The sequence below is a fragment of the Gadus chalcogrammus genome, chromosome 7, assembly GCF_026213295.1.
Source record: "Gadus chalcogrammus isolate NIFS_2021 chromosome 7, NIFS_Gcha_1.0, whole genome shotgun sequence".
In the NCBI taxonomy this organism is placed as follows: Eukaryota; Metazoa; Chordata; class Actinopteri; order Gadiformes; family Gadidae; genus Gadus; species Gadus chalcogrammus.
This window is the reverse complement of record NC_079418.1, coordinates 30,355,629-30,372,724: the sequence shown is the minus strand read 5'-3', so window position 1 is coordinate 30,372,724 and position 17,096 is coordinate 30,355,629. Positions and strand designations below refer to the sequence as shown.

General features: G+C 43.2%; 1 protein-coding gene across 2 annotated transcripts; it reads right to left on the bottom strand.

Annotated features, from left to right (window-relative positions):
• Positions 1-573: 573 nt before the first annotated feature.
• On the bottom strand, positions 574-17,036 carry csf1rb (colony stimulating factor 1 receptor, b). Of its 2 annotated transcripts, none has more exons than XM_056594364.1 (22): positions 16,895-17,036; positions 14,347-14,589; positions 13,524-13,814; positions 12,684-12,820; positions 12,238-12,400; positions 11,860-12,148; positions 10,749-10,864; positions 10,554-10,665; positions 10,123-10,298; positions 9,138-9,262; positions 8,917-9,046; positions 7,702-7,806; positions 7,255-7,365; positions 6,603-6,720; positions 6,320-6,396; positions 5,597-5,685; positions 5,230-5,352; positions 4,418-4,529; positions 3,569-3,668; positions 3,281-3,404; positions 3,013-3,094; positions 574-2,231 (listed from the first exon to the last, which is right to left on the bottom strand). In XM_056594364.1, the coding sequence occupies exons 1-22, from the start codon at positions 16,950-16,952 to the stop codon at positions 2,170-2,172; spliced, it is 2,943 nt and encodes a 980-aa protein (XP_056450339.1). In that variant the 5' UTR covers positions 16,953-17,036; the 3' UTR covers positions 574-2,169. The 2 variants fall into 2 exon arrangements, with proteins under 2 accessions (XP_056450339.1, XP_056450340.1); XM_056594365.1 differs by having other exon boundaries at positions 6,353-6,396.
• Positions 17,037-17,096: the final 60 nt, after the last annotated feature.

Sequence of the window (17,096 nt, the reverse complement as noted above, 5' to 3'; positions counted from 1 at the left end):
CAATTGAGGGCACATAGCAGCAGCATTACAAAGGACAGGGCCATGTCCAAACAAAAACAAACAAAAACAAAAACGGCTTCACCAGTCCATGTGGGGAGGGCACAAGCCCGGGTGGGGGGTTTAGGAGGAGTTGAGGAGGTGAACAGCCTTGGGAACAAAGGTTGCTTTTCTCCTCTGTGTCCTACAGCCGAGGCAGCGTAGTCGGCGCCCTGAGGGGAGCCACTCAAAGGCGGGGTGTAGAGCGTGTGAGGGGTCCTGCATAATTCTTTTGGCTAACCGGAGTGTTTGCTGGTCGTGGATGGAGGAGAGAGTTCTTATTGACAGTCCAATTATTTTAGAGCAAACTCTGGCCGTACTCTCCAGGCGGTTTCTGTTACTTCTGTTCTGTTACGAGTCCTGAGTCTCTTGGGGAAGCTGTTTCACCAAGCCCTTACCTTTCACCAAGGCCGTCTTCAGTCTCTGATTTGAGCCTTTGGTCGGCTGTCCTAACACCCTGCTCTCTGTCCAGGCCTGAACTCTGAGGGACGCATCAGAGTTAAGTGTTAAGGGACACATCAGAGTTAAGTGTCCAGGTCTGAACGCTAAGGGACACAACATGAGTTAAGTTTTCAGGTCTGAATGCTAAGGGATATAAATGAGTAAATTAATGAAATTTCTATTATTTGTCATCTGTATGATTAATCCTCTTGGTTTTCTCTCTTCCCGGGTCATATACTGCGCTACACCCAGCACTGATACTTTTATTTTTATTACTGAGGCCCAGTATGCATATTTTACATTCAGTATGTTTCAGGCCCGACCAGGAAACAAACCATTATATACCTGCCTCATCTAATCAAATAAACACAGATACTGTACAACCATTATTAAGAATATAAACACAATTTTATTAATAGACAGTAACAGTATAATAGTCAAACAACACGACTATGATACACTGAAACATCAATGCAATAAAAAATTTAAGATGAGCTTATTCATCATCTGTTAGCAGTTTTCAAGTATGCAATAAGCGTATAAAAATAATGCTTGATTTCTTAATCTCTGTGGCCCTGTGGCCTTAGCAGCCCGGTATTGGTCCGCGGCCCGGTGGTTGAGAACCTCTGCCATAGACCCAGTACTGATAGTGTACTCTAGTCACAGTAATGATACCACCCTAGACAGTAATGATGCTTTACCCTAGACCCAGTTCTGACACTTTACCTTAGACCCACTTGGTCTAGTATGGATTTTAAATGTTTAATAAAAACTTGGCAACATTATTTAATAATTTCAATGAAAATACTTTTATAAGTATTCATATTTAAAACGCACAGAGTAGTTCGGCACTGCCCACAACCACACACAGTAAGAGCTAGGTCCCGCCCACATCTCTACACAGTAAGAGTTAGGCCCCTCCTACATCTCTCCACATTAAGAGTTAGGCCCCGCCTACAACCCAAAACTGTAACGTTAGGTCCCGCCCACATCTCTACACCGTAAGTGTTAGGTCCCGCCCACATCCCTTCAGTTACAGTTAGGCCCTGTCCACATCGTCATCGTAATCGTTAAAGAGAGATAGATTTTCTATTTTTAGTTAACATTTCCTATTCTTTCAAATCAATTAAAGTAAATATAATCATCAGTTAATTTAAGAAATTGACAATTTAAAATAATGTTCTCATCATGATTTGAACACAAAATCACCTTATAATTCTAAAAAAACATCTAAAAAAACATTAAAATAATCAAGCAGAATAATGCAGAATGTTACCTAAATAATAAAAAAGTTTTTACTATATAATAAAGATGACATACTAGTAGTATTATGTCATAATGCCAAATAATTGCAATGTATGCAAGATGTTACATGGTTTATACTGTAGTATAGTCGACTATATTATGTATAATATATATTATAATTATATAGTGTATACAATGTTTCTCTCAGCAGACATGGTGATATTGTATGTATAAAATAGTTTTTAGAAGTATATCATATACTATATCATGTATTATACATAATACATTATATTAACAGACATTGTCATATAGTATCTGTTATAAAGTATACTATATCATGTACTATATATTATGTAATATATAGTATATTAACAGATCTGTTAATATATATCATATATAATATGTAGCATAAGAACACATTTATACATATCATATATTAATTTCATATTAGTGGTACACGTTCTTCCTCATCTTCGTCCTCAAAAGAGGATCCGCCTCCTCAAAGACGTCTAGGAGAGGAAACAAGGAGAGGTCACTAGGAGAGAAAACTAGGAAAGGAAACAAGAAGAGGTCACTAGACGATGACATTGGGAAGGACACTACAAGAGGACCATTTTTAGCAATATACTGTTTATATATTATTGTAAGAATAATTATTATAGATACAAAGTTATTACTATACATATCTTATTCTATTATTCCATTACATTAACATTTACATTTAGGGCATTTAGCAGATGCTTTTATCCAAAGCGAAAGTACATTTATCAGAAGAAAGAGAAACAACAACATATCGCTTTTGGTACAGCAAGGTACGTAGAACCAACTGCCTTACAGATGCTAGGTGAACCCATTCTCCGTATAACACAAAGATAGCTGGGGTAAAATGCTACACCATGCTAAGTACTATTTTTGTGCCAGGAGTTACAACATTCAACAAGTGCGTGAGAGGGGTGTTAGGAGGGTGAGGGAGGTGGAGGGGCGGTGGGGGGGTAGGGAGGAGGCTATGGCCCAATCCCATTTCTACCCCTTACCCCTTCCCCTTACCCCTTCCCCGTCCCCCTTCAAAACAAGGGGGGGGGGGGGGGTAAGGGGAAGGGGAAGAAATGGGATTGGGCCTTAGGCCCAATCCCATTTCTTCCCCTTACCCCTTCCCCTTACCCCTTCAAAACAAGGGAGAGGGGTAAGGGGAAGGGGTAAGAAATGGGATTGGGCCTAAACTGAGACCAGGTGAACTGTGGACCAGGGAGTCCTGAGTCTCTTGCGGAAGCTGTTTCACCAAGCCCTTACCTTGTAGAGGGCCGTCTTCAGTCTCTGATTTGAGCCTTTGGTCGGCTGTCCTAACACCCTGCTCTCTGTCCAGGTCTGAACGCTAAGGGACGCATCAGAGTTAAGTGTTAAGGGACACATCAGAGTTAAGTGTCCAGGTCTGAACGCTAAGGGACACAACATGAGTTAAGTTTTCAGGTCTGAATGCTAAGGGATATAAATGAGTAAATTAATGACATTTCTATTATTTGTCATCTGCATGATTAATCCTCTTGGTTTTCTCTCTTACCGGGTCATTTTGATGCGTCTGTGCCTCATTGGTGGAGAGGAGGTTCTTAATCAACTGGCCAATCTCAGTGAATGTTGGTCTGTGGGTGGGCTCTAAATTCCAACAGCCAATCATCAGCTGGTATCTGGAGAGGAGAGAGGAGGGGTCGCAGCTCATTGGTTAGATCCAGACAATCTCTGGGAAACCTCTCCAGAGGAACATTAGGATTATTGGATCTTCAGCAGAAGAACAGATCTATAATTATTATTCATAGTTAATTGAACAATATTAAGATAAAAAGTTCTTTACATCTCTGCAGTGGCGAAGTCAGGCTTGGACATGTGCCGGCCGGCTTTGATCATCTTGTAGAAGTGAGCGTCCACGACCACGTTGGGGTACGGACTCTGACCTGCACAGACGGAGACACAGTCGGGACTTGACAACACGACCCCCATGGTGAGGAGATGGAGATATGAGGTTTGAGAGAAATGAGGTTTGAGATAAAGATAGGAGGTTTTCAAGTTATGAGGTTCTTGAGAAAGTTCTAGATAAAGATATGAGGTTCTAGAGATATGAGGTTAAGAGATGAGATTCTAACTAAAGAAATGAGGTTAAAGAGATAGGAGGTTTTAGAGATATGAGGTTCTAGAGAAAGATATGAGGTTCTAGGGATATGAGGTTTTAGAGATATGAGGTTCTAGGGATATGAGGTTTTAGAGAAATGAGGTTCTAGAGAAAGATATGAGGTTCTAGGGATATGAGGTTAAGAGATGAGATTCTAACTAAAGAAATGAGGTTAAAGAGATAGGAGGTTTTAGAGATATGAGGTTCTAGGGATATGAGGTTCTAGGGATATGAGGTTTTAGAGATATGAGGTTCTAGTGAAAGATATGAGGTTCTAGAGATATGAGGTTAGAGAGATATGAGGTTACAGAGATATGAGGTTATAGATAAAGATACGAGGTTATAGAGATATGAGGTTAAAGAGACATGAGGTTATGGATAAAGACATGATGTATAGATACAGACCTGAGGTTATAGATAAAGAGGTTATGCTTCAGTACAAGTACATATTATATGAACTATGTTACTAGTAGTACCCAGATTTTATAAATAGAAATGAGTTGGTTGGTTAGATAGATGGATGGATGACAGTACCCAGAGAGAAGATCTCCCACAGCAGAACTCCGTAGGACCAGACGTCGCTCTGCGTGGTGTAAACACACTGGAAGATGCTCTCTGGAGACATCCACTTCACTGGCAGCCGGGCCTGTTGGGAACACCAAACATCCAGAGAGAAACACGCTGTCAGAACCAAAGGCTACTTTAGTTGGTTGAAAGAGCCGACGAAACAATGTGGTCCCTGCAGCCAGCAGCGCTCTCCAGATTAGATTAGATTGGATTACGTTAGACGGTAGATTAGACGGGATTACATAAAACCGTTTATTAGATACAAAGCAATTAGATTGGATATCAGATCAAAATCCAATAAAATTAGAGTTTGATTGGATGGGCTTCTATTATAAATTAGATGGGATTTGATCAGAGATACATTGAGATAGAATACAATTAGAGATTTGACAAAAGGGTATGAGATAAGATATTGCATTATATTATATTAGATCAAGGATAAGATCAAATGTTATTTGATTAAAGAATATATGTTAGATTCTATTCGATTAAAGATTTGATTAGATGGGATTCGATTTGTTTCGATTAGATGCCAAATTAGGATTAGTAGGACTAAGTGATATTAGATTGGAGATTAAGGCCCAATCCCATTTCTACCCCTTACCCCTTCCCTTTACCCCTCCCCCTTGTTTTGAAGGGGTAAGGGGAAGGGGTAAGGAGAAGGGGTAAGGGGAAGGCGTAAGGGGTAGAAATGGGATTGGGCCTTAATAAGAGAGTACGGTTAGTGAGTACAGGTGAAGTCGGAAGAAGAGATGAGAGTGGACGTGCATGTGACCCACATTCCCCTTGATAATGTAGTTGTCGTCGTCTGTGATGTCGCGGGCCAGACCAAAGTCACAGATCTTGGCCACGCGGAACTCAGTCAGCAGCACGTTCCTGGCAGCAACGTCTCTGTGGATACACTTCACACGGACAGACAGACAGACAGACGGACAGACAGCCGGTCAGATGGAGATAAAGTTGTGTGTGTGTGTGTGTGTGTGTGTGTGTGTGTGTGTGTGTGTGTGTGTGTGTGTGTGTGTGTGTGTGTGTGTGTGTGTGTGTGTGTTTGAGAGAATGTGTGTGGTGTGTGCGTGTGTGCGTGTGTGTGTGTGTGTGTGTGTGTGTGTGTGTGTGTGTGTGTGTGTGTGTGTGTGTGTGTCTTACATTCCTTGATGACAGGAAGTCCATCCCTTGGGCCACCTGGTAGGAGTACTGGAAGAGATCCAGGAGACTGAATCTACCGTCCTCCTCACCTGACAGGTAAGAGGTACACACATGTGGTTCAATGTTGGTCTCCTCAACCTCTGCAACTCAATGTAACAATACCTTAAATTACATGAGCACCATAGTAAATGATTACTAGACCATCAGTTTACTTTGAATGAAATGCTTTTTAATTGCTTATTAGGAATTTAACTAATGTTAATGAATTGTTAATTAATGTCTCCCTATTGTAATGTCTCACTGTGGCCTTACTTACTTGTATAATTTCACTGTAACTGTACTTCATGTGTAAATACACTAGCATTACTTACTTGTAACTACACTGTAACAGTTCTTACTTTAATTGACCAGAAAGTTTGCGTGTGTGTCATACCTGAAGTCCGTGTGAGTGTGTGTGTGTGTGTGTGTGTGTGTGTGTGTGTGTGTGTGTGTGTGTGTGTGTGTGTGTGTGTGTGTGTGTGTGTGTGTGTGTGTGTGTGTGTGTGTGTTTCGGTGTGTGTGTGTGTGTGTGTGTGTGTGTGTGTGTGTGTGTGTGTGAGTGTGAGTGTGAGTGTGAGTGTGAGTGTGAGTGTGTGTGTGTGTGTGTGTGTGTGTGTGTGTGTGTGTGTGTGTGTGTGTGTGTGTGTGTGTGTGTGTATGTGTGTGTTTCGGTGTGTGTGCTACCTTGGAGAGTGTGTGGGCCGTGAGGATGGTTACCTTGCTGCATTTCCTGGTATTCAGAACATGAGATTCCACTGTCACTGTTAAACACCAACACACACACACACACACACACACACACACACACACACACACACACACACACACACACACACACACACACACACACACACACACACACACACACACAGACACACACACACACACACACACACACACGTTAGGATTCAGAGACAGGAGTGAGCGGTTAGAGAGGGTAGAGTTAGAGGGTAGGGACTGGAGTTACCTGCGACTGCTACCCTCCATGTTTTTATACCCCTCTTCGGCTGAGATGGACGCCCGCCCACGCAAAAAGTTGAGGAGGTCCCCGTTGTAACAGTACTCTGTGATCATCAGCATGGGACCTACAGGAGGGAGGATACAGGAGGTAGGATATAGGAGGTACATAAGAGTTACTTTATCCCATGCTGCATAAAAACACACAAACGTATACGTATATGTATATCATATATCTACAATGTTTGAAGTAGTATAATAGGCAGTAATATATCTATGACCTCAAACATATAAATGACATCATCAAATGTACAAATGTACTTTTTGTTGATCGCTTTGGATAAAAGCGTCTGCTAAATGCCCAAAATGTAAATGTAAATATGTGTATGATGTCATATACACATATGATGTCATAAATATACATATGTATGATGTCATATATATGTATGATGTCATATATATACACATGTATGATGTTATATATATGTATGATGTCATATATATGTATGATGTCATAGATATACATATGTATGATGTTATATACATACACATGTATGATGTCATACTACATATGTATGATGTCATAGATATACATTATGTATGATGTTACATATTATATATACACATGTATGATGTCATATATATGTATTTTGGGATGTTACCTCCGCGGGTGCAGGCGCCCAGCAGGTTGACGATGTTGTCATGGTAACCAAGGTGGCTTAGAATCTTCAATTCTGACATCAGAGCCTCACTTTCCTCTGAATGAGCGCTGGCTGTTACAGACACAGCCAGACACAACACACACATACAAACATTATATATTCACACACATACACGTGACAGACACATATATGACAGAGAAAGAGAGAGAGAGAGAGAGAGAGAGAGAGAGAGAGAGAGAGAGAGAGAGAGAGAGAGGAGACAGAGAGAGAGAGAGAGAGAGAGAGAGAGAGAGAAGGAGACAGAGAGAGAGAGAGAGAGAGAGAGAGAGAGAGAGAGAGAGAGAGAGAGAGAGAGAGAGAGAGAGAGAGAGAGAGAGAGAGGGAGAGAGAGAGAGAGAGAGAGAGAGAGAGAGAGAGAGAGAGAGAGAGAGAGAGAGAGAGACTCACGTTTCAGCATCTTGACCGCTACTTTCTTGATGCTGTCCTCCTCCCCCAATCCGTAGGCTGTGGCCTCCACCACTTTCCCAAAGGCCCCCGCCCCCACCACCAGGCCTACACACACACACACACACACACACACACACACACACACACACACACACACACACACACACACACACACACACACACACACACACACACACACACACACACACACACACACACACACACACGTCTACATATATACATGTAACATACATGTATATAACTGAAGAGATATATATGTTTATATAGATGTTGTGTATTGCGTGTAGCTCTATTGATTGTGAAGTGGTACCAGGTGTTTTATGTGTTGTACCAGGTGTTGTGTTACCAGGTGTTGTATGTAACGGTACCAGGTGTTGTGGTACCAGGCGTTGTGGCACCAGGTGTTCTATGTGTGGTACCAGGTGTTGTGGTACCAGGGGTCATGGTACCAGGGGTTGTGGTACCAGGTGTTGTGGTACCAGGGGTTGTGGTACCAGGTGTTGTATGTAACGGTACCAGGTGTTGTGGTACCAGGTGTTGTATGTAAAGGTACCAGGTGTTGTGGTACCAGGGGTTGTGGTACCAGGGGTTGTGGTACCAGGTGTTGTGGTACCAGGGGTCGTGGTACAAGGGGTCGTGGTACCAGGTGTTGTGGTACCAGGGGTTGTGGTACCAGGTGTTGTATGTAACGGTACCAGGTGTTGTGGTACCAGGTGTTGTGGTACCAGGTGTTGTATGTAAAGGTACCAGGTGTTGTGGTACCAGGTGTTGTGGTACCAGGGGTTGTGGTACCAGGTGTTGTGGTACCAGGGGTCGTGGTACCAGGGGTCGTGGTACCAGGTGTTGTGGTACCAGGGGTTGTGGTACCAGGTGTTGTATGTAACGGTACCAGGTGTTGTGGTACCAGGTGTTGTGGTACCAGGTGTTGTATGTAAAGGTACCAGGTGTTGTGGTACCAGGGGTTGTGGTACCAGGTGTTGTATGTAACGGTACCAGGTGTTGTGGTACCAGGGGTTGTGGTACCAGGGGTTGTATGTAACGGTACCAGGTGTTGTGGTACCAGGTGTTGTATGTAACGGTACCAGGTGTTGTGGTACCAGGTGTTGTATGTAACGGTACCAGGTGTTGTGGTACCAGGTGTTGTATGTAACGGTACCAGGTGCGGTGTAAAGCTGTACTGATGTGAGGCTGTACCCAGCTGTAGCTGCTCTCTGGGGAACTCCCACTTCATGTCGTTGTAGGGCAGCTGGGTGGGGTCGATGAAGGTGTACTCGTTGCCCTGGTTAACGTCAATGATCTTCCAGCGGATCTCATAGCGAGGTTTCTGGGCAGGAGAACCATCAGGGGTCAGAGGGTTGGCAGGGTCATCGGGGAGGGGGAGGTCAGAGGGCGTTACACGGCAGGTGTTCCTTCACCTGTTTGTACTTGTAGAGGAGAGCCAATAGGAGGAGGAGGAGAAGCACAGCGGCACTGGAGGACCCAATCAGAATAGAGTTGAAGAAGGGAGGTGGACGGTCTTGCTTTGAAGGGAGGGTCAAAACTGTGTGAGAGGAAAAAACATTTTATATCTCATCTAAATGTCTCTCATATCTTATATATATGTAACGTCTGTTACTGTGTACAGTAGTATTAAAGAGTTACTGTATACAGTAGTATTATACTAACTGTGTACAGTCGTATTATATGTATACAGTAATATTATAGTAACTGTTTAAGGTGGTATTATATAGTATACAGTAGTATCATAGTTACTGTCTACAGTAGTATTATAGAGTTACTGTATTTACAGTATTAGTATAGTTACTGTACATAGTATTATTATAGTTACTGAAAAAGTAATAGTATATAGTATACAGTAGTATCATAGTTATTGTGTACAGTAGTATTATAGAGTTACAGTATATCCAGTATTAGTATTGTTACTGTATACAGTAGTATTATAGTTACTGTTTAAAGTAATAGTATATAGTATACAGTAGTATCATAGTTATTGTGTACAGTAGTATTATAGAGTTACAGTATATACAGTATTAGTATTGTTACTGTATACAGTAGTATTATAGTTACAGTTTAAAGTAATAGTATATAGTATACAGTAGTATCATAGTTACTGTTTACATTAGCATTATATAGTAACTGTATACACTATTATTATAGTTACTATTTAAAGTAGCATTATAGTTACAGTTTAAAGTAATAGTAAATAGAATACAGTAGTATCATAGTTACTGTTTACAGTATTATTATAGTTACTGTTTAAAGTAGCATTATATAGTTACTTTTTACAGTAGTATTATATAGTTACTGTATACAGCAGTATCATAGTCACTGTTTAAAGCAGAAGATACTTTACAGTGGTATTATAGAATTGCTTTATACAGTATTGTACCAGGGCCTTACCAGGGACGTAGTACTGGACACGAGACTCGCCCATTTTGCTTCTGGCCACGCACTCCACTGTCACATTATCACCGTTGAACGTCAAGGCCAGCTCCCTGTGAACTTCCCCATTCAGCTCCTTGGTCTCTCCTGATTGGTCGGCCTCTGACAGCTGATATGTGGGATGATCCCCACAGCTGCCATGCAACAAGATCAGATCAAATTATCATCCGTTCAATGGATATGAGTATCAACCGCTAGCATAATGAATATAAATAATGAATAAACAAACAATGAGATCCTTACTTTATACCACATTTATAATATTCTTATTATTAATTAAAATGAAATGATCAACAGGCACCATAAAATATGTCTGTTGGACTAAATTTGGTAAGTGTGGTAAGTAAGTATCAGCTGGTCACTACGTAATTAGTGGTAATTATACATACGTGTCGGAGATCCAAGGACATCTGTACCAGTGGAGTTCGGGCAGAGGATATCCTGAGCTGGAGCAGACGAGAGTTTGATTCCCGTTCGGTTTGATCACCGCGGTAGGGGATCCTGAAACATACCAGCCAATGAGAATCATGATGTCATTTTTCAAGCCTCATCATCAGGGTGTGGCCAGCAGGGGGCGGTCTTACTGTAAACCCGGAGATCGATGGTACGGTTGCCACTGGAAACCAGAGAAGAGAAGCAGAATGTGTATTTCCCCCGGTCCTCAAATCTAACCTTTCTCAGAAGCAGCCACGATTCCAACCTACAAGAGACACCCAAAACAAACATCATCACTATCTAAACATTATCACTATCTGACTAAACATTATCACCATCGAACATATAACAAATTAAACATTATCACTATCCGACTTAACATTATCAATATCGAAATCACTGTCAAACATTATCACCGTCTGACTAAACATTATCATTATCTGACTAAACATTCTTACTATCTAAGCATTTAACAATATCACTATCTGACTCAACATTATCACTGTTGAGTCACACATCCTCACACCACAGGCTGACCAGAGAACAGACCAACACTGTTACAGTAGGAGGTGCTGACCAGACCCACACTGTTACAGTAGGAGGTGCTGACCAGACCAACACTGTTACAGTAGGAGGCGCTGAACAGACCCACACTGTTACAGTAGGAGGTGCTGAACAGACCCACACTGTTGCAGTAGGAGGCGCTGACCAGACCAACACTGTTACAGTAGGAGGTGCTGACCAGACCCACACTGTTACAGTAGGAGGTGCTGAACAGACCAACACTGTGGCAGTAGGAGGTGCTGAACAGACCAACACTGATACAGTAGGAGGTGCTGGCAAGACCAACACTGTTACAGTAGGAGGTGCTGAACAGACCAACACTGTTACAGTAGGAGGTGTTGACCAGACCAACACTGTTACAGTAGGAGGTGCTGACCAGACCCACACTGTTACAGTAGGAGGTGCTGACCAGACCCACACTGTGGCAGTAGGAGGTGCTGACCAGATCAACACTGTGGCAGTAGGAGGTGTTGAACAGAACAACACTGTGGCAGTAGGAGGCGCTGAACAGACCCACACTGTTACAGTAGGAGGTGCTGAACAGACCCACACTGTTACAGTAGGAGGTGCTGACCAGACCCACACTGTTACAGTAGGAGGTGCTGAACAGACCAACACTGTTACAGTAGGAGGTGCTGAACAGACCCACACTGTGGCAGTATGAGGTGCTGTGTTCTGGTGGAAAGCGGCTCTCACCTGTCGGGCTGGCTGATGGTGCTCTCCTGGAGCGAGGTGTTATTCAGCCAGGGTGTGTCCCACTGACGGTGCCGCAGTGGAGGGTACGCCTCCGTCAGGAAGGCCAGCCTCACGTCCCGCCCCTCCCACACCTCCACCACGCTAGGCGCCGCCCCCGCGCTACCGTTAGCCCCGCTGGGGCTAAAGGTCGAGTTAGCGCTAGCATCCACCACCAGCCTCACAGTCATCTGCGCGGTGCTAACGTTAGCCTGCCGAACAGGCAGGAGGTAGACCCTCAGGTAAGGAGCATCTGGGAGGAACCACAGACCACAAATATATCAAACGTGACCTATAAAAAATATACATATTTGAATTATACATAAAGTGACTGTGTCTCACCGACGACAGTCAGGTTGGCGGTTGCCGTGGCGACGCCAGCCTGGTTTTTGGCCGTGCAGGTGTAGCGACCGCCGTGCCGCCCCTGGACCGCGGGCAGTGTGAGCGTGAGGTTCTTGTAGAACGTCTTGTCCTTATACTCCTGTCCCTCCGTCAGGGCCAGCCCCTGCACGCACAGTATCAGCTCACCACCTCATTCAGGAGGCGTGCGTGTGTGGGTGTAGGTGTGTGTGTGTGTGTGTGTGTGTGTGTGTGTGTGTGTGTGTGTGTGCGCGTGTACCTGTAGGCGTATGTTTGTGTGTGTGTGTGTGGTTGCGTGTTTATACCTTAATGAGGTATGTGTGTTTGTGTCTTTCTGTGTGTGTGTACCTGTAGGCGTATGTTTGTGTGTGTGTGTGTCCAGGTGTGTGTCTACCTGTAATTGTCTATGTCTCCAGGTGTGTGTCTACCTGTAGGTGCGTGTGTGTCCAGGTAACAGAGACTCTGTGATCGGGGTTGGTTGTGAGACAGGTTATCTCCAAACTCTCTCCCACGACACGAATAAAAGAATCCTGACCTATGGAGACGACGGGTAGATCACGCAACCCTAGTGGAGACAGACAGACAGACAGACAGACCGACAGCCAGACAGACAGACAGACAGACAGACAGACAGACAGACAGACAGACAGACAGACAGACAGACAGACAGACAGACAGACAGACAGGCAGACAGACAGACAGGCAGACAGACAGACAGACAGACAGACAGACAGACAGACAGACAGAAAGACAGACAGACAGACAGACAGACATACAATAGTATTATAAGGTCAGATAGTAATGAATCCATTGAAAGTCACAACTCTTCTCTGTTTTTCGGCACCGCAATAGTGGAACGAACTCCCTGCCGACGACAGGACTGCAGAGTCGCTCATCAGCCTCCCCAAGAGACTCAAGGCTCACCAGTTCAGAGTTCACTCGGACTCCTGCATAGCCTCACCCCTTACCCCTCGTCCTCCCTTACTCTCCTAAAAACACCCCTCTTACAAATCTATTTGACGTCGTACGTCTTTGCAGTTGCAAAACCTAGCATTTGTAAGTCTAGGCCCTTGTTTCTATGAACATCCTTACGGTACCAACAGCGATATATGTAGTTTCTCTTTCTTCCGACAAATGTACGTATTGTAAGTTGCCCTGGATAAAAGCGTCTGCTAAATACCCTATACATTAATGTAAATGTACCAGTGGTTGATAAGGGCATCATTAAGTAGTGTTATTAGTAGGTATTAGTAGGTAGGAATGCTCACCGGTGACCACCAGGTATAAAGGCTTGGAGGTGAACTCTTGGCCATCCTTCTGAGCTGAGCAGACGTAGCTCCCACTGAAGGCCGGGCTTACGTTCCGGATCAGAGCGCCTCGCTGGGGGTCAAAGGTCACCACCATGCCCAGAGGCAGCCCGCCCGGCTCTCGCTCTCGCCGGAGCGTCAGCTGGCTGAAGGACGGGTCGGTCACCAAGCACTCCAACAGGAAGTCCCGCCCTTCCTCCAGGTTCGGTATACGTTTGGGAACCTCGAACGCACTGGCAGGATTGGCTGAGTCTGAGGGAGACAGACAGACAGACAGACAGACAGACAGACAGACAGACAGACAGACAGACAGACAGACAGACAGACAGACAGACAGGCAGACAGAAAGGTAAGCAGACAGGCAGGTTTAGGGTAAGTAGGTTTAAGGTTAGCAGGTTTAGGTTTAGTAGGTAGTAGGTTTAGAGGTAGTAGGTTTAGGGCGAGTAGGTTTAGGGTTAGTAGTTTAGGGTTAGTAGGTTTAGGGTTAGTAGGTTTAGGGTTAGCCGGTTCAGGATAAGTAGGTTTAGGGTTAGTAGTTTAGGGTTACTAGGTTTAGGGTTAGTAGTTTAGGGTTAGTAGGTTTAGGGTTAGCAGGTTCAGGGTTAGTAGTTTAGGGTTAGTAGGTTCAGGGTTAGTAGTTTAGGGTTAGTAGGTTTAGGGTTGGTAGTTTAGGGTTAGTGGGTTCAGGGTTAGTAGGTTTAAGTTAAGGTGGGATAACAGGTTCAGAGTAAGTAGGTTTAGGGTTAGCAGGTCTGGGGTTAGCAGGTTCAGGGTAGGGTCTGACCTCTGACGTAGAGGTGGATCCAGGCGTCCCCACAGCGGTACGTGCCCGTGTGTCGGGGTTTTGAGCGTCCGACCTCCAGGGTGGGGCCCAAGGAGTCTCTCAAACGCAGCGAGAAGGCGGAGCTGGACCAGCCTCCGGCGGAACCGTTACCATGACAATACAGGGTGAAGGAGGAACCAGCTGCCAACTCGACCTCCGACCCATTCGGGTAAAGCCTGGAGTTCAGAGTCATGGAGGGCGTTTCTGTGGAGAGAACAAGACTTTACTAAAACTAGAACTAACTTTTACAGAACCATAACTAATTGATAACCATGGCTACATAATAACTATAACAGACTATGATCATAACTATACTATTTCTATAACCATAACAGACATGGAGATGCAGTTAGTTTTAAGATATCCCAATGGGCATGCAGTACTTTTAAGATATCCTAGCTTTTAATACTATTTTTCCTTTCTCCCTATCTCCCTCTTCATCCCAAAATGACCCGAAGTTCCAGAATTGCAAAGATGTTTAAACGTATCAAAGAGAGCAACAGTAGAACAATAGCGATATTTATCAAGTTCAACTTGGGTTTGTTGTCATAAAACCACCATAAACGGATAATCAAGTTTATGGACACCATTTTGCAACTAAACATGGTGTTAACAATCAATGTATCTTAACTAGGAATGGGTTCAGAGGAAATAGTTAATAGTTATAAGAAATAGTTATTAGTTTTATCAGAACTGGTTCTTTATCGTCATCTGGCGCCTTGATCTTTCAATAGAGAGGTCAAGTGTCAAAATGATCAGCAATGTTCCAGCTTTATTCACTCTAACGAAGCAGTATCCACATTGAGTTTATTTTGGTACCAAGATTACACATTCCAGCTCTAGCATTTTGGAGATATACTATCTTTACTCTGGGGTAACCTACTAGCCCTGCAGTACTTTTTCAAAGTAACCAATGAGTATTGCTGTACGTTTTTTTTCCTTCTTAACTCCAATATTGATTGTATCTTTGATTGTTTGCAGCATCCCTTGCAAGCCTTCAATCTCTCCTCAAAACATGAATTGCTAATTGTTGTGAGATTGTGATGCAAGGAGAGATTTTTTTCTGTCTAAACAGGCAGGACAACGGTCGTCCAAGAGATGAATAAAGCAATGAAGGAAAAAACGTTCAGGGCGTGTCAACTGAAACTCTCGGAAGGTTCCGCTCATGACGACGGCGTCGTTCAACCCACTCATCACTCAGACTTCCGTTCACAAACCCATCACTTTGCCCTTGGGCTCCCAACGTACATTGCTTCCATTTAGTTGCTCCGCTGTGGTTCAACACATACATGTAACATCAATTGTCCATATAGTGTACATTGTAGGGCATTACGTCACAGACCACAAACAGAAAACAGAAAAACACAATCACATAGAAGACATAAACATAAAAGTCCCTTCACCTTCTCCCTGATCTAGAGATTGATTCAATGTTGATCGTGTGGATTGAAGATAGGAGTGTTTCAGTTTGATTCTGTTCAACTGGGGTATTCTGAATCTGCACGTTGATGGTAACAGTTCGTATTCTCTGTTTAAGACATGGCTGCTGAGGTGAAGAATGAATGAAGAATTCGACTGCTCGCCCAAAATTATCTGAGGCGTTTGAAAAGTATATCCTCTGTTTTTTTCTCTTGCAGACGAATTCTACATGGTCTTTCAAGGATAACAGGTGATCTATCCATACTCCCAAATACTTGTAGGAGGAAACCTACTTGATTGTTTCATTGTTGATTAGAATAGGGGTTCTGTTACAGTACTGCTATTATAACTGGTCTTTCACCATGCTATGGTACTATTCTGGTACGTGGTTGTTTGTGTATTTCACCAGACACTTCTCAGGACAGGGAACAAGGATCCTCTGAAACGGCTGAATCAGACTTTCTGTAAAGTCTGTTAAGTAATCCTGGAGTTCTTCCTCTTTCACTGTTCACTGGGTTTCTATAGTGTTTGTATTGTGTTGGCTCTGTTGGGTTCCTATTGGGTTGGTTATATTGTGTTCCTATTGGGAGGATTCTATTGGGTTTCTATTGGGTTGATTATATTGCTTTTATATTAGGCTGGTTCTTTTGGGTCGGTACTCAGTTGGTTCTATCGTGTTCAAGACCTCTTGATTTCTAGAATATATTATATATAATAATGTAATATATTATAATATTCTATCAGATGTTAAAGCATTGGTTGTACAGTAACTTAGGGCAAACCAACTGTCGCTGATGTTACGATTGTCCAGAAGTCCACGCTAGCTAACTTTCAAAGTTCAAAGTACTTTATTTGTCATTGCCATAAAGACAACGAGACAGTTGACAGTTAACTTTATCTTATTAATTGGAAAATAGAAAGATAAAGAGATTGGATGTTTTATCATCAGTAGAAACCAGCAGCACTGTCACCATTCTTAGCCTACCACAAGATAATAATGAAGAGCATTCTACCGAAAATATATCCTCAAATAACACATTCATACATCAATCAAAATGTCAATAAAACAATTGAAACGGTTGATCATTACCTTTTGCAAAGGTGTCAACCACCATGAAGAACAGCACATACTGAAGGGACGCCTGCATCGGTCCCCTTTGGCGATCTGTTGGTGACGATGTTCTCTCTTCTAAACTCCACAAACTCTGTTACTCAATTCTTCTCGCTCCTTGTTACTATCTGCTTCTCCTCACTACTTCCTCTGTGTGCAAACCCCTCTCTTTCCTTCTTTT

Bases quoted from the DNA above. Each gene is read 5' to 3' on its own strand.
- csf1rb (XM_056594364.1), bottom strand. From the start codon at position 16,952: ATGCAGGCGTCCCTTCAGTATGTGCTGTTCTTCATGGTGGTTGACACC. The intron at 9,047-9,137 runs GTGAAGGAACAC...TCTCCTGCCCAG, and splicing joins TCCTCTACAAGTACAAACAG to AAACCTCGCTATGAGATCCG. The intron at 4,530-5,229 runs GTGGGTCACATG...TGTTCCCAACAG, and splicing joins ACTACATTATCAAGGGGAAT to GCCCGGCTGCCAGTGAAGTG.